Source organism: Protomyctophum parallelum, assembly GCF_964188405.1.
Source record: "Protomyctophum parallelum genome assembly, chromosome: 12".
In the NCBI taxonomy this organism is placed as follows: domain Eukaryota; kingdom Metazoa; phylum Chordata; class Actinopteri; order Myctophiformes; family Myctophidae; genus Protomyctophum; species Protomyctophum parallelum.
In genome coordinates, this window is record NC_139712.1 from 43,253,600 (window position 1) to 43,275,221 (window position 21,622).

General features: G+C 40.7%; 1 protein-coding gene across 1 annotated transcript; it reads left to right on the forward strand.

The window, feature by feature from the left end:
• The first annotated feature begins 1,952 nt into the window (after positions 1 to 1,952).
• Positions 1,953 to 21,574, forward strand: LOC310868224 (myosin heavy chain, fast skeletal muscle-like). The gene is made up of 41 exons (XM_083778548.1): positions 1,953 to 2,032; positions 2,839 to 2,884; positions 3,006 to 3,224; positions 3,312 to 3,455; positions 4,311 to 4,467; positions 4,559 to 4,586; positions 5,125 to 5,236; positions 5,359 to 5,451; positions 5,539 to 5,602; positions 5,834 to 5,932; positions 6,041 to 6,144; positions 6,721 to 6,859; positions 8,559 to 8,677; positions 9,469 to 9,618; positions 9,734 to 9,904; positions 10,547 to 10,850; positions 10,972 to 11,036; positions 11,348 to 11,435; positions 12,310 to 12,427; positions 12,516 to 12,639; positions 12,841 to 12,977; positions 13,690 to 13,945; positions 14,253 to 14,495; positions 14,649 to 14,825; positions 14,908 to 15,053; positions 15,256 to 15,346; positions 15,617 to 16,006; positions 16,229 to 16,355; positions 16,528 to 16,646; positions 16,744 to 16,940; positions 17,230 to 17,413; positions 17,669 to 17,834; positions 18,139 to 18,263; positions 18,400 to 18,708; positions 18,815 to 19,018; positions 19,483 to 19,608; positions 19,816 to 19,986; positions 20,080 to 20,184; positions 20,280 to 20,375; positions 21,134 to 21,262; positions 21,380 to 21,574. The coding sequence occupies exons 3-41, from the start codon at positions 3,018 to 3,020 to the stop codon at positions 21,398 to 21,400; spliced, it is 5,805 nt and encodes a 1,934-aa protein (XP_083634674.1). The 5' UTR covers positions 1,953 to 2,032; positions 2,839 to 2,884; positions 3,006 to 3,017; the 3' UTR covers positions 21,401 to 21,574.
• Positions 21,575 to 21,622: the final 48 nt, after the last annotated feature.

The following is a 21,622-nucleotide window of genomic DNA, read 5'->3' on the forward strand; positions in this document are numbered from 1 at the left end:
TGTTGGCTTGATGCACTGTTGTTCTGCTATTCTGCTATATATATTTGTCATATATTTGACTTGTCACCTTCAAAATGGCGCACGCCCCGAATACCAAAGGTGCAAGGTTTGCGTGCCCTATTATAGGCCTACATTGTTATTAGCATATATGCATTGTAGAAATGAGCTTCATGGGATTAAGTTTTACCAGATTTTTTGAAACATCTACCGTAAAGTAAATTCATGGGAAAAGTACTTCTTGAATGGTAATGAATCACGTAAACAATTTAACACACTGCAAGAAGAGAAGCCGAATCTGTGCTAATGACTATATGGACCTTTACGAAGCCAATTGCCTGTTGCCTTCAACTGTGTGATACAGTACATATAGGGCCACAATGGAAACAATCATTTGTATTATCCTGTATACGTGCTGTCTACATTTCTGACTAATACAGTATTAAATCAATGAATCAATAAAATATCTTGCTTTGTTTGAGATTCAGTGTAGTAACAGGTAAATTAGCTGTGCATCAACTATACTGCTGATATCCCGCCTCTGGAAGTCTCCCGGGAATTAGCATCCACTCTCGGACCATAATGCACCATGGGGTGGTATATCGGTGGTCAGATCCGGTCTGAAGGAGCCCACTTTACTGGCCCTGTAATTTGAAAACATTAACACGTTCAGGCACACAGACCGGATCTGGAAACTGCAATGTTACTTTTACATCCTCTGGTTTTGCCCACAGCTGTGTCTAATTCAGTGGATCTCAGCCTGTCGGGACCCCCGGAGAGATCCCCACATGTTTTCTGGGGGGGTCCCCAGGTGACAGTGCATTGACAATTAAGGACTTTTAAGACTTTAATACCTAAACAATAAATAAAACGGAAACTGTGTCAAAAGTAATCAACAAACTAAGAAAAAAACTGGTCAAACATTGGCCAAATTGTCAAATGATATGAAAGAGACAATAAACGTGAGGCGTTGTGATCTTGTGTATCAGCTATTTTCACAATATTATGTATCTGTGGATCTGCTGAAGTGGTGAATGTATGTTGTGTAATAATAATCCAAATGCAAAATACCTAGTAATAAAGTTGTCAAATTATTGTTGCGTAGTAAAAGTACAATATTTGCCTCTGAGATGGAGTATAAAGGGAAAATTGAAAATGGGGAATAAGACAATAAAGACACCTGAACATTTTACTTTAGTATACAGTACTTAAGTAAATGTACTGCATGTACATTATAATGTTATAGAGTTGATCAGTGATTGTACTATTTATTTATTTAGACAGAGATGCTAATTTGCATCCACTTTATTACATTGCTTGTAATCAATCTAATATAATAGTTATCAGTGATAGAAGAAGTACCTGTTTGGTTTTACGTAAGTAAATGTCAATACCCTATTGTAGAAAGTGTTTGTTCCAAGTATCAATGACCTATTGTAGGAATAAAGTATGTTACAAGTACAAGTTCGGTATTCAAAATTTGCTTGAATAAAAGTCCAAAAGTTTTGGCATCAAAATATACTTAACGTACCAAGTACTTTCATATTCATTATGCAGAAGGTCCCATTGCACAAGGTATGTATTCAAATCTTTGGAAAATAGATCTACAAGTATTTCTACATTGTGTTAGTGATACTTTTATTTAAGTAACATATGTGAATCCCCTTCTGCAGGGAAATACTCAAGTAAAATGACAATTATACTCAAGTACACTATTTGATTGCATTTACTTATTTATTTTCCTCACTCAATATTAAAATAATTTATTTGGCAAATCATGCTGTGATGCCAGCCAATTATGCTATTTTTATCTACCATAGCCACTGCTGGCATGTACATAAACCACATATGTAAGAAGCACTGGCTATCAAGTATCATGGAATGATTTGGCTATAAAGATGCTATTGCAATGTCAATATGAAGGAAAGGACATTTGAAGGCCATTCCTACTTTTACTTTCTGCATAGCATGCCATTATCAACTGATAAAAGCATGCTGAGACAGCCACCCATTGCTGAGGAGCTCAGAGTTGCAGGTGAGTGAGACTTCATCTGTCCTTCATAGTCACATTTATATGACATCATATCAAAGTTTTAGAGACGTTAGCTAATCATAGTGATATAAATCTATTAGACATGCTGGCTATTAATCTTTAACATGGCTCCGTACATAGTGCCACATAGATACATAGTGCCAAGGTTACACAAACAGAATAATGAGTGGACAGCATACTGTAGTTGTTGTATTGTAGGCTACAGACTAAAATGATTGATTGTGCATTCTCATTCTTCTTATTTGTATTATTAATAATATGTTTTTTGGACAGATTGGAACTTGATTTTGTTCATTCATTTCTATTTAGATATGTCAATTATGTAATGATTGTTTAAATCATACTTAGCATTGCATATACTTTTACATCTACTAGAGTTATTATTATTTTAAAGTAGCAATATGTTTTACCTCTGAATGTAACCTTAATTAATGTAACCTTAAAGTGTATTCGAAAGAAGGAAAACAGTTAATCTAGCACTGCTTCAGTATTTAAAAAAAAAAAAAAAAAAAAAAAGAAAACAAACAAACAAAAAAGAAACATGGCTGTAATGACAAAAATAACTTGATGAAGTTAGGAATAAGCAAATGAACAAAAAAAATAAGATAACTTAATGGGCAAGCATAATTTAATTTAAATGCAATGCAGGTAATAATATAAAATGTCTTATGAAGTGGTGTGTGGCAAGAACGGACATTATGATTCACATAAGCTAATTTAGTTCATGATTATAAATTGTATTAAATCGTTCAACTCATGTTAATGTCCTCCCAATGTGTTTCTTTCAGACTTGAGGATTGCACAAGGTTCCACAGCTACTGGTAGAGGGGAAAAGTGAGTGTTCATATTTTTTCTATTAAACTTAAACTAAGCTACAAACATAATAGTACTACAGGTATCTGCTCAGATCTCAAGTCAGCAAAAGCATCAACACCATCTATTTGTCCGTCTACAGAAAGTCGCCACCATGAGTACGGACGCAGAGATGGAGCAGTACGGCAAGGCCGCCATGTACCTCCGTAAACCAGAGAGGGAGAGAATGGAAGCACAATCTGCGCCCTTTGATGCCAAATCTGCAGCGTATGTGGCCGACGTTAAGGAGCTGTACCTCAAGTGTAGAATTATAAAGAAGGATGGTGACAAAGTCACTGTGGAAGTGTTAGACACAAAGGAGGTACGTAGGTGGAGGTGGATCTAAATTTAAATAGTGACACAGCACAACTGTAATAGAAAGACATTCTGAAGTTGTTTTTATTTTTAGGAAAGAACTGTAAAGGAAGATGCCATCCACCCTATGAACCCTCCCAAGTATGACAAAATTGAGGACATGGCCATGATGACCCACCTCAGTGAAGCCACTGTCCTGTATAACCTCAAAGAGCGTTATGCTGCATGGATGATCTATGTAAGCTTTTCTACACACAGAGCAGTACAGTATTGCACCTCTCGATGGCAGAGAAAGAAAATATGATGAAAAAATGCAATGATAACATCAAGTGAAAACCATGGCATAGAATAACAAACTCATGGTTCTGATGTTAACTTGTTCATTAGTTGTGTGTGTGTGTGTGTGTGTGTGTGTGTGTGTGTGTGTGTGTGTGTGTGGGGGGGGGGGGGTATGCATTTATTTATAGGATAGTAGACTGACAGGAAATGGGGAGAGAGATGGGCAGTGACACGCAGCAAAGGTCACAGCCTATGGTGCCCGATTCGCTACAACAGCGGCCCGGGCGAACTTGCCCATTAGTTGATGCCACTTAGTTGCAACTTTTGACTGTAATCCCAGATCCGTTGTCCCAGATATGTGGCATGCTCAGTGCTATGTTGTGACATAGAGAGGTAGACGCCTCTTTTGCCACTGCTAGTTCATTGGAGCGACATGTATCTTATGGCGGCTGCCATATTGAGCTCCAAAATGGCGGGCAGCTGCCACTCAAAGTGACTACTGGCCAATCACAGCACATCTTTTCCAGGATTTCGAAGTGATGTCACTGGGGAGGAAGCGATGTCACTGAGGAGGCAGTGATGTCACTGAGGAGGAAGTGATGAATCTTTCTGACAATCTCAGAAAAGACGTGCTGTGTTTGGCCAGTAGTCACTTTGAGTGGCAGCGTGCTGTGGCTTCGCCATTTTGGAGCTCAATATGTCGGCCACCATACGATACACATACCCCAGATCCGGAGGAGGTGTCTACCTTTTAATGTCTACAGTATGTCTATGTGTTGTATGATGTTAATGTTCTCTCTCTTCTCCCCTGCAGACCTACTCTGGCTTGTTCTGTGCAACTGTGAACCCCTATAAGTGGCTCCCAGTGTACGACCAGGAGGTTGTAAATGCCTACAGAGGCAAGAAGCGTATTGAGGCTCCACCCCACATCTTCTCTGTCTCTGACAACGCCTATCAGTTCATGCTGATGGGTACGTACTAGTCAGGACAACGTAAACAATATTTAACTATAATTGTTTTATGCTGTATCCAAGACTAAATATTTGTTTTACTTTTTTACAGATAGAGAGAACCAGTCTGTCCTGATCACGTACGTTACCCATTACTAGGCATTACAAAAAAAAATGTACCAGGCCTGGAATTTTGTCATTTTAGGGGCAAGGCCACTTGGCCTTTGTTGCACAAATTAAGGTCAAATGCCAGGGCAGGAAGGCCATCAAATAAAACGATTTTAGTCCATTGAAATAATTAATTGAATGTAAGTGTTACGGATTTTGATTATATGTAGTCTATCTGCAGTGAAATAAATAATGGCATTTACTATCTGATCCATGCTCAGCCCTGCACCAAAGTCACTGGATTGGTTAAAGGTGGGGAATCAGGGAAGCTAAGAATTTAGAATCTCAACAAAAGACACTGGTGTCTACATGACAAGAAAGAGACATGGAGAAAGTGGTACAGTCAGCTGGGGAATTATAGGCTTCAGGGCATGGCATTTTTTGAGGGGCACAAGGCCAAACTGATGGGCAACGACAGCTATAGCCTTTGTGGCATCCCTGAAATTCCTGTCCTACGTTGTACACAAATTCACTAATTGCATTTCTCTGAATGTATGCATTTATAACCAGTGGAGAATCCGGGGCCGGGAAGACTGTGAACACCAAACGTGTCATCCAGTACTTTGCAACAGCTGCTTCTTCTAGTGGAGAGAAACCCGCAGGCAGTAGTGGCAAAATCCAGGTATAACGTGCAGGTTTTTAACAAATACATGTTTTTGAACATAAAGCATTTATATGAAATGTAGCAATTCATTAAAATCATTCTAACCAAGTTTTAAATTGGGCAATGTCTAAAACATTCAGGGGTCACTGGAGGATCAGATTATTGCAGCCAATCCCTTGCTGGAGGCCTATGGTAATGCCAAGACTGTGAGGAATGACAACTCCTCTCGCTTTGTAAGTGTAAATAATGGCATTTTATGAGAATACCCGCAATAATTCCACAATGTAGAGGGATGCAACAAATTGTGCTATATCAAACAGGGTAAATTCATCAGAATCCATTTCAACACATCGGGTAAACTGTCCAGTGCTGATATTGAGACATGTAAGTATGAGGTCGACAGATAATAGATTATGTGTATGCATTAATTTGAGGATTACATTTTGAGTTCCGTACAACCAATATAAATAATAATAATAATAATAATAATAATAATAATAATAATAATAATAATAATAATAATAATAATAGTTATGCACATCCCATATAGATCATAATTATTATTAATATTATTATTGTTAATATTATGAGTTATGTTCAACCCATATACTCTAGATCTGCTGGAGAAGTCCAGAGTAACCTACCAGCTTTGCGCAGAGAGAGGTTACCACATATTTTTCCAGATGATGACCAACCACAAACCTGAGATTATTGGTAATTGGTTATTATTATTATTGTTAAATTGGTACTGATGATTCAGTGAGAAGAACAAACATGAATGAATGAAAACAAAGGTTCACCCTTTGTTTAATCCCTTTTCAGAAATGTGTCTGATCACCAACAACCCTTACGACTTCCCGCTGATCAGCATGGGTGTGATCGTTGTGGCCAGCATTGACGACAATGCCGAGCTGGACGCCACCGACGTCAGTTACTATTTAACTATTTATACTATTTTACTTTCTAACCCGTTAAGACCTGATACCCGAATCTACAAAATGTCTTCTAAATCCTTTTCGAAAAGCGTACAGTATATGTTTCTATGTCATATCAGTGATTCTCAAACTTTTTCATGTCAAGGACTCCCAAAATCATATTTTGTTCCAGGGACAAAGCAAAGATTTGATAAAAAACTTACGCTGTTATGGAATATAGGGAGATTTGCACACATGTTCACGATTATTTAAAAAAAACAGACCTACAAGCTCGTAGATCTGCTAGGCCATCTGCTATTTTTCAATAGCTAAAGTAAAGTGGTTAAGAGCTAAAATGACACAGATGCGTCCAGGTCTCACACATTTTGATGTTGCGGCACAGTATTGTGAAAATAGCTACATGTTTTCAGATTTTGTACGTTTTTCATAGGACAATTTGGCCAAATGTTTGTAAATTTGTATAGTATAGTGTATTACTGACACCGTAATGGTCTTACCCAGTTTTAAGGGATGTTTGTTAATGTAATGTTTAATCTCAATATTTTGAACACATCTTATTGACATCAGGAAGCTATTGACATCCTGGGCTTCACCGGTGAGGAGAAACAGTTAATCTACAAGTTAACCGGTGCAGTGATGCATCATGGGGTCCTGACATTCAAACAGAAGCAACGTGAGGAACAGGCGGAGCCAGACAGCACGGAGGGTGAGCTGCATCTTTACTATTATTATTATTATTATTTATTGCGAATGCAATGAGCAGCTTACTATGGAAGCTAGGCAAAACTGTCTGTCTGTCTGTGCGTGCGTGCGTGTGTCACGCTGTGACACCACCCGCCACCAGAGGGCACAGCTGTATCACACACACACACACACACACACACACACACACACACACACACACACACAGTAGAAAACTTTAAAAAAGAAAAGAAAAAGGAAACTTAAAAAAAGAAAACATAAAAAAAGAAAAAAAGTACGTAATTTATTCTAATTGTTGTTATTGCAATTTACAAGCAGTGTTCGCTTCCCGAGTTTGTGCGTCTTACTTGTTATTATCACGGAGGGTGAGCTGTGAGAGAAAGCGTGTGCATTTTCAGGCACCGGCGTCAGCCATGTTTCCGCATTAATCCAACACCCTAAACCTAAACTAGGGATGTCCCGATCCGATTCCGATCATTTGATTTTGAGTGTCTGCTGATTTTTCCTGATCTGAGATTTATATTCTTTATAGAACAATATCCAAAATCACAGACAATATCCAGTCTAATGATATGGATATAATATCCATGTTTTTTTGCTCCCAATCAGATTCTAATCAGTAGAGAATGACGTGATCGGCCTCAATTTCAGATCACGTGATGGGGTCGGGACAATAACCTCACAGGGAAGCCACGGGTGATTTTTTTTTTTTTTTTTTTAGATTTTTTTTTTGTGGCTTACGCCTTTATTGATTTTTTAAGGGATAGAAAGTAGGCTGACAGGAAACGGGAGAGAGATGGGGGGATGACATGCGGTAAAGGCCGTGTCGGGTCCGGGAGTCGAACCCGCGGCACACCGCGACTGGATCACCAGTCCGGTGCCCAGACCGTTACGCCACGGCCTGGGCCCACGGGTGATTTTTAACTAACTGGCAAGTTGGCAACGCATGTCGGGTTAGGATCACGGCATCTTCAATTAAGGAATTAGGGAAAATAATGCACTCTTTGTCATAAGTATTGCAGTTACTTTTCATTATTGTGACTTATCTATATTCTGAGTGAACTAAGCTATTTCCAATATTTATTTTCATAATGTTTAGACGGTAGTTATTTGGTTTAATGGGATGCGTACTAAGATTAGAGCCGCTAACAGACCAACATGCAGAAACAATGGTTGGACTACCGCTCGAACTGCGCTGCTCCCGTGCTTGCGGTTATGTTTAGGTTAGGGTAGAGCAGGGTTCCCCAATAGGCGGCCCGCGGGCCATTTATTTTTATTTTGGAGGGTCCCAGATATAAATGGCATAACATGGGGGTCAGTAGCCTATGCATGCCCAACTGGGCGTCCTTTTCAAATGGCTTTTTCTTCCTTTTTCCTTTTTTTTGCCCTGAAAAATAAATTTCAGGGCAAGACCTCGACCTCGCGCGTGCGGACTTGACCCCCAGCCTGGTACGCTAGTCAAAATATGGCCCTTGAGGAAAATCTATTGGGGAACCCTGTGGTAGAGATAGGTTGTCGATGTCGGAATAATGACTGTCTAACCAAAGACTGGTCTAAACTACGATCCTAGATTACCATCTCTATGCATTTGACATATTACCTTGTGTTACCTTGCTTATTGTCAGAGTGTAAGTCACTCTCTGGATTACGAGCATGTGCTAATTGCCTAAATTGTAAATGTACAAATTGTATCATGATTTCAGTGGCTGACAAGATTGGCTACCTGTTGGGCATAAACTCAGCAGAGATGCTTAAGGCATATTGCTACCCCAAAGTGAAAGTCGGAAACGAGTACGTCACGAAGGGCCAAACTGTGCCACAGGTGAGTAAATTCCATTATTTCCATGATCTGATTTAAGGTTTTAGGTTTTTAGGTTTATTTATTTAGCACATAAAAATATAACATAAAAAATAGACAATACATACACAGAACAAAAATACAATGCAAGGAAAGGAAGAAGCCGGCTTATTTGGAATACTTTCCTGTATGGAAGAGGTCATTGATAAAGCAGATTAAAAGTCCATCATCAAGAACATTACAGAAGTCTAAAAGTTGGCAAAGGGGGGCAGCTGTGCAATAAAGAAATAGAAACACAGAGACTGCACAAAAAGGGGAAATAAACAATACAACAACAAACACACAAAAGTAAATCATGTAATCTACAGAGGAAGAAATCTGATATTTCTTTAGATGTTTCTTGAATATTGGCAAGGATAGTGAGGATTTAAGTGTAGCATCTAGGGAATTCCATAGATGAGGGCCTCTCAATTTGAATCATCTCTTTGCCTTGTGGGGAGTAGGAGTGTCAGAAGTAGCACGGAAAAAAATGTGAAAAGAAGAGGGATATTAATATGACACATCTGTTTAGTTTATAAACGAAACAGATGTGTCATATTCCGTCCTGATTGGCTATGATTGACTTCCAGAGTTTGCAAGAGTGCTCCGTTTTGTACAAAATGCTTCAAGAGTGCAATTTCCATGAAATTCTGCACTTCCAATGACATTTGGCTTTTTTCCTTGCTTATTGTAAATTGCTATGTTTAGTGCCTGAATTGTAAATTGTGTAATTCACACGCCCATACTAATAACGCTACAAATAACTATTTCCTTAGGTAATGAACTCTGTCGGTGCCTTGGCCAAGTCCATATATGAGAAGGAGTTCTTGTGGATGGTCATTAGGATCAACGAGATGCTGGACACCAAGCAGCAGAGAAACTACTACATTGGTGTGCTGGACATTGCTGGTTTTGAAATCTTTGATGTAAGCACGAACTTAATTGTTTTAAGTGGTATTGGACTTGTTTTAAGTGGGATACAATGCATTTTTGTCACAGAGATTTTAAGAAACTGCAGGCTAATTATATTTCCACTCACAGTTCAACACCCTGGAGCAGCTGTGCATCAACTTCACCAATGAGAAACTGCAACAGTTTTTCAATCACACCATGTTTGTTCTGGAACAAGAGGAATACAAAAAAGAAGGCATACCCTGGGATACTATTGACTTCGGCATGGACCTGGCTGTCTGCATTGAGCTCATTGAGAAGGTATACAATTCTTATTATATTATATTAATATAGTATCATGGACTTGGCTGTCTGCATTGAGCTCATTGAGAAGGTATAATTATGGGGGCACGGTGGCACAGTCGGTAGTGTTGTCGCCTGCTAGAAGGTCCTGGGTTCGATTCCCGCTGGGGACGCTGTGGGCGTGTTCCCACCTCTGCATCATCAGTGGCCATACCCGAGGCAGGGCCTTTCTGTGTGGAGTTTGCATGTTCTCCCGTGTCCCCTAGGGTAGGTACCCTCACAAAAAACATGCAGTAATCCTGGTCTCTAAACTGCCTCCCCCTGGCCAGCCGAGGCGCCTGATGAAGGGGAAAGGAACTGGTTGGAATAGTGCGTTCCTTCCACGCGCTACGTCCAACTAGGGAAACTCCCCCGTCAGGTGTAAAGGAGCGACTTGGACACTCATGCATGAAGGAAGCATGAGTTCAAGTCCGTTGCTCTCCCCAGGTTGGCGGAGGGTGTGTAGAGCCCAGGATCACATTAGAACATTGACACAGGGGTGGAAACATGGGTTACAAAATTGTGGGATAAAAGAGAAGGTATAATTATTTTTATTTTGTGCTTTAATGGACATTATGTTTTTGCTTTTGGTGACTTGTTTCTTGTGTCTGCTCCACAAAGCCCTTGGGCATCTTCTCCATCCTTGAAGAGGAGTGCATGTTCCCAAAGGCTTCAGACAAAACGTTCATTGACAAGTTGATGGGCACGCATCTTGGAAAGTGTAAAGCCTTTGAGAAGCCCAAGCCTGCCAAAGGCAAGGGTGAGGCCCACTTCTCCCTAGTCCACTACGCTGGAACTGTAGATTACAGTATCACAGGCTGGCTGGAGAAGAATAAAGACCCGTTGAACGACTCTGTGGTGCAATTGTACCAAAGATCTTCAGTTAAACTGCTCTCTGTGTTATATCCCCCACCTGAGCCTGAAGGTATGTTTATTAATACAATGTGTTGTATTAATGGTATGTTTATTAATACTATAAACACTCCGAATCTATAAGGGAAGCATTTTCATTCTGTATAACTAATGATTCTAACACATATAAACAGATAACACAAAGAAGGGAGGAAAGAAGAAGGGTGGTTCCATGCAGACTGTGTCTAGTGCTTTCAGGGTAAGAATATTTATTCATTATCAACATTATATTCCTCTAAAAATGAGGCATTATTATTATCAACATTATATCCATGTAATAAATAGTCACGGCATGTCATGTTGGAGGTAAACAATTTCTGACTGTATCACATATGAGCTTGTAGATCAAATGGCTGAATTGGGCATAAGTGGTTAATAAATGTTCTAGAAAAATCTAAATCTGCAAAGTAACTAGTAAAGATTTCAAATAATTGTAGTGGAGGAAAAAAGTACAATATTGTATCACTTCTGTAATCACTTCCTTCTACTAATAAGTCTAATTCTCAATAGGCGAACTTGGGGGTGCTGATGACCAACTTGAGAAGCACTCATCCACACTTTGTGCGCTGCCTGATTCCCAACGAGTCCAAGACTCCAGGTAAACACAGAACATAAACATTTGGCGCCATTTCAATGTAATACGCTCTCCTAGAGGCCCTAATTAAGACCTAGTCATCATCATTTTTCGACCGCGGTCGAGATCATGGATTCCACCCCCAGTTCCTGCCTACTGAAGCACCGGTCCTTCATTGCCACCCCCACTTCCTGTCTACTGAAGCATGTGTCCCTAGCGATGACATCAGGGAACGACAGCTTTCTACCTCTGGTCTGCCCTGAGGCAGGACTCCAGAGAAGAAAGGAAGATATAACCTCATTGTCAGCTCTGTAGCAGTGGCCGGCAAACTGCGCTCTTCTGGATCGGACGAGTGAAGAAACACGGGGAAGGTTGTAGTGTAGACCTTGTAGTGCTAAGCCTGGATTTGGAAAAGGCTTTCTGATTTTGTAATTGAATAAGGAATATATATGGCTGAGGTGGTGGGGTGCGTGTTATCAGGGGTTTTTCTTTTTTTTCTTCAAATACTTATTTGGCTTGGCGACTGTGGCTCAAGAGGTAGAGCAGGTCGTCCAATGATCCATGGGTCGGCGGTTCGAATCCAGGCTCCTCCTGTCTACATGTCAAAGTGTCCTTGGGCAAGACACTGAACCCCAAATTGCTCCCGATGTGCTGGTTGGTACCTTGCATGGCTTCCGCTGCAATGAATGTGTGTGTGAATGGGTGAATGTAATGCACAATCTATGTAAAGCGCCTTGGATAAAGGCGCTATATAAATGCACCATTTTCCATGTACCTTTTTGAAAATCAATACAAATATTTGAAACAGACCATACACATTTAAACAATGATTGTAAGGTGGTCATTGAATGCAACATTAGCCACTAATGTGTCCTAATAATAATAATAATATTTACAGGTTTGATGGAGAACTTCCTGGTCATCCACCAGCTGAGGTGTAACGGTGTTCTGGAGGGCATCAGAATCTGTAGAAAGGGCTTCCCCAGCAGAATCCCTTATGCTGACTTCAAGCAGAGGTATACCCATTCCTTTTTCCAGCAGCTTTTAGTTCCACCTCTATTTAACAAGAAGTATGCAAAATGACCATGAACTTCCACAAAACAGGTACAAAGTACTGAATGCCAGCGCATGTCCCGAAGGTGCGTTCATGGACAACAAGAAAGCCTCTGAGAAGCTGCTTGGGTCCATTGCTGTCCCTGTTGATGAGTACAAGTTTGGACACACCAAGGTAATCTTGCTTAACATTATGGACAGAGGACTATAAAGGTTTATGTTTACAGTTGTTATATTACAGTGTTGGTAACATTGTATTAAGTTGTATTCAGTTGTTAGTGTTTGTTGTACAGTGTTGTTACAGTGTTTGTAACATTGTATTAAATTGTATTCAGTTGTTACAGTGTTGTTACAGTGTTTGTAACACTGTATTCAGGTGTTCTTCAAAGCTGGTCTGCTGGGGACACTGGAGGAGATGCGAGATGAAAAGCTGTTTGCTCTGGTCACAATGACTCAGGCTCTCACACGAGGTTTCCTCATGAGGCGGGAGTTTGTCCAGATGATGGCAAGAAGGTACATTGAAAACACACATTATTCAATATTTAGTACAATTTTCATTGCTGTTCAACACACATTTTTATAGTGTCAATTCACTATAATAAAAGCTTCATAGCGTATATAAACGAGGGAAGAAACCTTGAGCAGAACCAGGCTCTATTGTGGGTTGCCGCCATCTGCCTTGTCAGGGGGACAATAATACCAACAGCAATAATAACGGACATAATAACATTATAAAAGCAGCTATAACAACCTGCAAGGAAACCCTCGATCTGCAGCTGGGGGTTCACAATCCACAAAAAGTAATGCTAAGTTGATTGTACATGAGTATGAAACTAGGGGCGAACCAAACATTATGAAATACCAAGAGTCATTTTATATTCACAGATATTATTGTCTGGAATGAGCTGTATGTCAAGCAGTCTCATTCTAAACTCTCCTATACAACAGCGTGAAAATACTGTTACACAGGCTGTGCTGGGGATTTTAGGTTTTCAGTGGTTTTGAATTTTGTGACTTCATGTGACGTGTGCTACTGTATGTAATGTATTGGTGCTATGTAATTTTATTCGACTATATGCAATTTATTGGTGCCATGTAATTTTATTTAGCTATTTTTATTTATGTTGCAGGACCACATTGGTGTGGCTTGTATGTGTATATCCTGGTTTTAATTTATACTGTGACCAAAATCAAATCAATCATGACTGCAACTGTGTTCCCTCAGAGATGCCATTTTCTGCATCCAGTTCAACGTGCGCGCATTCTGCAATGTGAAACACTGGCCATGGATGAAGCTGTACTACAAGATCAAGCCTCTCCTGCAGAGTGCTGAGACTGAGAAGGAGCTGATGAACATGAAGGAAAATTACGAGAAGATGAAGATTGACCTGGCTACTGCCTTGGCCAAGAAGAAGGAACTAGAGGAGAAGCTGGTGGCTCTGGTGCAGGAGAAGAATAACCTTGCAAATGCAGCAGCATCAGTAAGTACATTTTAACTCCCTCAGATCCCTAAAAGTCTGTGCTCTGGCCTGAACGGTTAGCTCAACCGTCTGGGCACCTAGGCTGCCAAACCAGTCGTACAGTGTGCCGCGGGTTCAACTCCCAAGCCTAACGGCCTTTGCCGCAAGTCACTCCCCATCTCTCTCCCCCTTTCCTGTCTGACTACTGCCCCAAAAACAAATCTTAAAAAATAAAGTCTGTGCTCCCCAACAGGCAACTGCAAAAGTATATTTCGACCAGAACAAATGTTTGCTCCCTTATGTTTTTTTCTTCTTCATTGACAACCAGGGAGACGAGGCTCTGAATGATGCAGAGGAGAGATGTGAAGGTCTTATTAAAAGTAAGATCCAGTTGGAGGCGAAGCTCAAAGAGACGACTGAGAGACTGGAGGACGAGGAGGAGATCAATGCTGAACTGACTGCCAAGAAGAGGAAGCTGGAGGATGAATGTTCTGAGCTTAAGAAGGACATTGATGACCTGGAGCTCACCTTGGCCAAAGTGGAGAAGGAGAAACATGCCACTGAAAACAAGGTATAGAATATACTGTATACCTTGTTTTCAGTGGCACATTTCTATAATATATATACTATCGATTCTACTCTAAATTCAAGATTATACACCCTAGTCCACTTTGCAAAGCACTGATCCATTCCTGCTCTGCTTGTTCTGCTTACTGCATATCAGGTGAAGAACCTGACCGAGGAGATGGCCTCTGTGGACGAGGGTCTTGCTAAGCTGACCAAGGAGAAGAAGGCGCTCCAGGAGTCCCACCAGCAGACCCTGGATGACCTGCAGGCAGAGGAGGACAAAGTCAACACTCTGACCAAGGCCAAGACCAAGCTGGAGCAGCAAGTTGACGACGTGAGTTTTACAAAAGTGTATCGGGATGTTCTGTTTATTGTTTCACTGAACATTGGTGTACAAATAATGAATCATTGTGCAGCTGGAGGGGTCTCTGGAGCAAGAGAAGAAGCTCCGCATGGACCTGGAGAGAGCCAAGAGAAAGCTTGAGGGTGATCTGAAACTGGCCCAGGAATCCATCATGGACCTGGAAAATGACAAGCAGCAGTCAGACGAAAAGATAAAAAAGTAATGTGGAAAATAATAATAATAATAATAATAATAATAATATTAAGAAGAAGGAGAAACAAATAATATCAACAATATGAAAACCACCCACAGAATGACACTAAAATACGATGCATGTATCATGTTCTGTAATGCACTTTGTGACTACGGTATGTCTGAAAATGTGCTATTTAAATACATTCATTATCATTTATCAAAACAGGAAGGAATTTGAAGTAAGCCAGCTTCTTAGTAAGATTGAGGATGAACAATCTATGGGGGCTCAACTGCAGAAGAAGATCAAAGAACTCCAGGTATTTAATTTCTTTCAAATGTAAAGTTTAAAGATGGAGTGCTGTGAGTGCACCCTAAAACATGATCAGGTATTATTATTATATTAGGAGGAAGATTGTTTTAAAAAAAAAATAAGTGTACAGTATTTGTTAAAATGTCGTTTTTGTGTGGACACGCCCACCATTTCAAGTATGCCTGGTTTGCCTGGTGGGTTGTGATGGGTGGTGATGTGGATACATCTTCGAATAAGAGTAAATGATGATTGAAATAAATATAATTAATTTGAAAAGGCTCGTATTGAAGAACTGGAGGAAGAGATTGAGGCGGAGCGTGCTGCTCGTGCCAAGGTTGAGAAGCAGCGAGCCGATCTCTCCAGGGAACTGGAGGAGATCAGCGAGAGGCTGGAGGAGGCCGGCGGAGCGACCGCTGCTCAGATGGAGATGAACAAGAAGCGCGAGGCTGAGTTCCAGAAGCTTCGTCGTGACCTCGAAGAGTCCACGCTGCAGCACGAGGCCACCGCTTCTACTCTCCGTAAGAAACAGGCCGACAGCGTTGCAGAGCTGGGCGAGCAGATCGACAACCTCCAGCGTGTCAAGCAGAAACTTGAAAAGGAGAAAAGTGAATACAAGATGGAGATCGATGACCTGTCCAGCAACATGGAAGCTGTTGCTAAGGCAAAGGTAATAGAATGTCTGTGGATAGTTCTTGAGATAATACTAAAGAAAAATTAGGAAGATATCTCTAAATGGCCAGTGATTAATCCCACTTCCGGCTCCTATTGTAGTGTTCATTTACAAAGTACTTGACAATTAGAATTTTGAACTACTGTAAAAAGGAACATGACATAATAAATGTGGTCACACAGTTAATTGACCATGCCCATGTCTATTATTAATCAACAGGGAAATCTTGAGAAGATGTGCCGCACCCTTGAGGACCAACTTAGTGAAATCAAGTCCAAGAATGATGAGAATGTTCGTCAGATTAATGATGTTGGAGCTCAGAGAGCACGACTGTTGACAGAAAATGGTAAATGTGCTTTGTAAAGTATACCTGAGTTGACATGGTTTATCAAAAGGTACCTCACCTAATTCCATATTTAGAGATGAAGGTTTGATTAACAGTTATCCCAGGCATTTTACGAATCAAATGTATACGAATGTATCAAAGAAAGATGAACAATATTTCACTTTCTAACTAGGTGAGTTTACTCGTCAACTGGAGGAGAAGGAAGCTCTTGTCTCACAGCTCACCAGAGGCAAGCAGGCCTTCACCCAACAAATTGAGGAGTTGAAGAGACACGTTGAAGAGGAGGTCAAGGTGAGGAGGATTTCTTATTTAGACATACAAATAGTCCTTTGATTATATTTTTGTGTCATATTCAGTTGACATTATTTTGGCAATTTTATTTTGACAGGCAAAGAATGCTCTTGCCCATGCTGTGCAATCAGCTCGCCATGACTGTGACCTTCTGAGAGAGCAGTTTGAAGAGGAGCAAGAGGCAAAGGCGGAGCTGCAGCGAGGAATGTCCAAGGCCAACGCTGAGGTGTGTCAGTGGAGGAGCAAGTATGAGACTGATGCTGTCCAACGCACCGAGGAGCTGGAGGAAGCTAAGTAAGTTTTTGCCCTAACCACACTAATGGGTCACCATGCAACTCCTTGGGTCCAAACGGTTGCAAGGAGTTAACGCTAAAACGTACTTCCACATGACAGTGAACTAGTGAAATGTCAATTTAAGGACTTTTAAGACAAATATATATAATAGGCCTATATATATATATATATATATATATATATATATACACACACACATACATACATACATACATACATACAGGACTTTTAATATATACACACACACACTACCCACAATGATTTGATTCCATTCAACACTGATAAACAGGAAGAAGCTCGCCCAGCGTCTTCAGGATGCTGAGGAACAAATTGAGGCTGTGAATTCCAAGTGCGCCTCTCTGGAGAAGACCAAACAGAGACTCCAGGGTGAAGTGGAAGATCTCATGGTTGATGTGGAGAGGGCCAATGGTTTGGCTGCCAACCTTGACAAGAAACAGAGGAACTTTGATAAGGTGCTTTGACATACAGTTGATCATTTGTGTCAGCGTCATTATTACGACGGCATATTAATCCGACGGCGCCTTATTTTGACAACGCGTTGGTCCGACTCGCCCCATTACTAGCCCTGTCCCTAACCTCACACAAAGCCACGTTGTCGAACTAATGGGCGTCGGAATTACAAGTGAATCCCGGTTATTTTGAAACATAATAATTTTAGCCTCCATAAAGTGAGGTAAATTACACATGTTATTACAAATGCTGTGCAGATCCTGGCAGAATGGAAGCAGAAATTTGAAGAGGGACAGGCAGAGTTGGAAGGAGCACAGAAAGAGGCTCGCTCTCTCAGCACTGAGGTGTTTAAGATGAAGAACTCCTACGAGGAGTCTCTTGACCAACTGGAGACCATGAAGCGTGAGAATAAGAACCTGCAACGTGAGTCTTTCTCTACATACATTCAATATAAGTTTTTGCTTCAATGGTTTTTGCCAACTTGTTTTGAGCCAGGGCTCCGTCAAAATGGGTCCTCATTTTAATATGTTTAATCTCAAAGTTCACGTGTGTTTAATGGGAAGGCTTCATGTGTGTTTAATATTCAAAGTAAATATAAATATGCCTTTACATTTATCAAGTTCAAGATTGATTGTGGATTAGGCTACACCCATTTATTTCTTTTGTTTTTTCAAATGCAAAATATTTTTTTTCTTCTAATTGAACCTTTATTTTCAATCAATTGCAGAGGAGATCTCAGACCTGACTGAACAGATCGGTGAGACTGGAAAGAACATCCATGAGCTGGAGAAGAACAAGAAGCTGGTGGAGACAGAGAAGGCAGAGATCCAGACCGCCCTTGAGGAAGCCGAGGTAAGACTATTAGCTTGTACATGAAGAAGGCAATTGTTGCTATATTAGATTTTGTTCCAATGAGATTAAAAAACTGGAGTAATACATATTACATGCATAGGTCCGTTCTACCTTTTGATCCTGTGTTACATTTTAGGGTACTCTGGAGCACGAGGAGTCCAAGATTCTTCGTGTCCAGCTGGAACTCAACCAGATCAAGGGTGAGGTGGACAGGAAGCTGGCAGAGAAGGATGAAGAGATGGAGCAGATCAAGAGGAACAGCCAGAGGGTGATGGACTCCATGCAGGGCACTCTGGACTCTGAGGTCAGGAGCAGAAATGATGCCCTGAGGATCAAGAAGAAGATGGAGGGAGACCTGAACGAGATGGAGGTTCAGCTGAGCCACGCCAACCGCCAGGCTTCTGAGGCCCAGAAGCAACTGAGGAACATCCAGGGACAGCTTAAGGTGCAGGACATAGTAGTTAGGCACATATTTAAACAGAGGAACTGCTCTAAGTCACATTATGATGTTTCTCTCGACATGACCACCTCAAATGTGTGTTTATTTTTAGGATGCTCAACTGCACCTTGATGATGCTCTCAGAGGTCAAGAAGACCTGAAGGAACAAGCGGCCATGGTGGAGCGTAGGAACGGCCTCATGGTGGCAGAGATTGATGAGCTGAGAGTGGCTCTGGAACAGACAGAGAGAGGCCGCAAAGTGGCTGAACAGGAGCTGGTGGATGCCAGTGAACGCGGTTCACTGTTGCACTCTCAGGTAAGCACTGATGGAAGAAGTAGGCTACTCCATTTTACTTAATTAAAAGTATCAATAGAAAATTATTAAACATTTACTTGAGTAAAAGTACCAAATAATTGGTATCAGAATATACTTAAAGTACCAAAAGTATAAATAAATACACATTATGCAGAAGTTTTCGTATAAAATGTGTTGTGAGCTGGTAGAGCAGCTATTTTCAAATTGCCAAAGTATATGGTAGGTCTGAAGTTGTTTTGTAATAAAAATAATAATACAAAAGTAAGTAGTAACTCAAAGTTCAAAGTTTTGAAAACTACGTAGTAGGCTACGTTTTCAAATAATTGTGTAGTGCAGAAAGCAAAATGATTGAAAATACTTAGTTCCTTCACACCACTGCAGGTAAGTCAATACAAACTTTCAATATGTAGAATAAAAGAATATTCACCAGTAATTTATAGTTACAAACTGAATGTTGATTTTAGAACACAAGCCTTTTGAACACCAAGAAGAAGCTTGAGGCTGACCTGACCCAAGTCCAAGGTGAAGTGGACGACAGTATTCAAGAAGCAAGGAATGCTGAAGACAAGGCAAAGAAGGCCATCACTGATGTAAGTTAGGATGCCATACCCTTATCTAGACTATACTATTAGCATATGCTATATCCTCATGTCATTCATATTAACAAACAATAATGTCATGCTTCATAACGTCTATGTCGGGTTGTAACCTCATTATGTCCAAAACTATTTACCTTTCAGGATTTAAATTAAAAAATAGCAACCATATTAACATATAATAAACAAATTACTTTCCAGGCTGCTATGATGGCCGAGGAGCTGAAGAAGGAGCAGGACACCAGCTCTCACCTGGAGAGGATGAAGAAGAACCTGGAGGTCACAGTGAAGGACCTGCAGCACCGTCTGGATGAGGCTGAGAACCTGGCTATGAAGGGAGGCAAGAAGCAGCTCCAGAAACTGGAGTCTAGGGTAAGATGTAATTTACTTTAACACAGGCTACAGTACTAGACAATTTATGATATAAGAAGAAATAACCTCATAATGAATAATTCAACTGTGAAGGTGCGTGAGCTGGAGGCAGAGGTTGAATCTGCACAGAGAGGTGGAGTAGATGCAGTTAAAGGTGTCCGCAAGTACGAGAGGAGAGTGAAGGAGCTGACATACCAGGTAACGTATACCATGTTCACTCTAATAACCAATATGCCTCTGAAAAAATGAACAGATTGCATACAACTAACATAATACATTCACTGTCACTTCAGACTGAAGAGGACAAGAAGAATCTTGCCAGGCTTCAGGATCTGGTGGACAAGCTACAGATGAAGGTCAAGGGCTTCAAGAGGCAATCTGAGGAAGCGGTAAGACAAAAAATATCTTTAGTTGTGGTCGCCATGGGCTTATTGTTGTTGTCATAGTTTTACTAATAATGGAATAACTAAAGGGATAATAGGAACCAGTTATGTAATGCAGAGTATTTTTCAGTGTCCATCTTGCTGCTTTCCCAGATCAGCAAATGCTTGCACAAGCTTGCCATGCTTCTGCAGTATGAAACACACACACAGCGGCACTGCACCGCACACACGCAGAAGCTCTACAACACAGGTTCTGAAAAGGGCAACCTGTTCGACAGCAATGCACAGATGCTGCAGACGTAGGCAGTGTGTTTCAGGCATAATGGTAGAACGTTTCCCAAATGTACTACGGAGTTGTCCCAGCGGTGCGATATGTCCTGTTGCACGTTGACGCATGTCGTCCCAAGTGATTCAACACATGGAATTCAATGGCCCAAACCACACCAAAGGGTCACCATGCAACTGCTTGCAACCGTTTGGACCTAAGGAGTTGCATGGAGACCCTTTGGTGTGGTTAGGGCCTTATATGGGAGTTTTCGCTCAAAGCGCCGAACAAGAACACGGTCATGATTGTACCATTCCAATGAGGACCTGTCAAGGCTCATTCATCCAAGGCACTCATGAACATATGAACATGATGCATGGGGTACTGCATTAGCCACAAACACCCTTTACAATTTCCTAAAATTGTCTTGTTTGGACTATAGTTTTTAAGATGCTCTTTTCACATATTGAAGCTTTAAACCATCTCTATCATATTATAGGAGGAAGCTGCCAACGCTAACTTGACCAAGTGCAGAAAGGTTCAACATGAGCTAGAGGAGGCAGAGGAGCGTGCTGACATTGCTGAATCCCAGGTCAACAAGATGAGAGCTAAAACTCGTGACTCCAAGGTAAATACATACATGTGCAATGCAAAGGTTTATTAAGATGATTATCTTTAACTAACAAAACAAAAAATATGTTGAATAATATCTAATAGTAGCCTATATTCCTATTTTTTTTTACAGGGAAAAGAAGCTGCTGAATAAGTTCTCCAATTGAAGTCACCATAGAAAGTCATAAAATATGACCCATTGGGCCCTATTGTCTTAAGTACCAGGTCTTAGGACTTAGGACCTGGAATGGCCAATACTAAGACCTATAGTACTTAAGACACGCATAATAGGGCCAAATCATATTCAATAAAGGTAGCAACAAAATAATTGTGTACTTTCTTGTATTCATTACTTCAACAATCACTTGTTATTGTC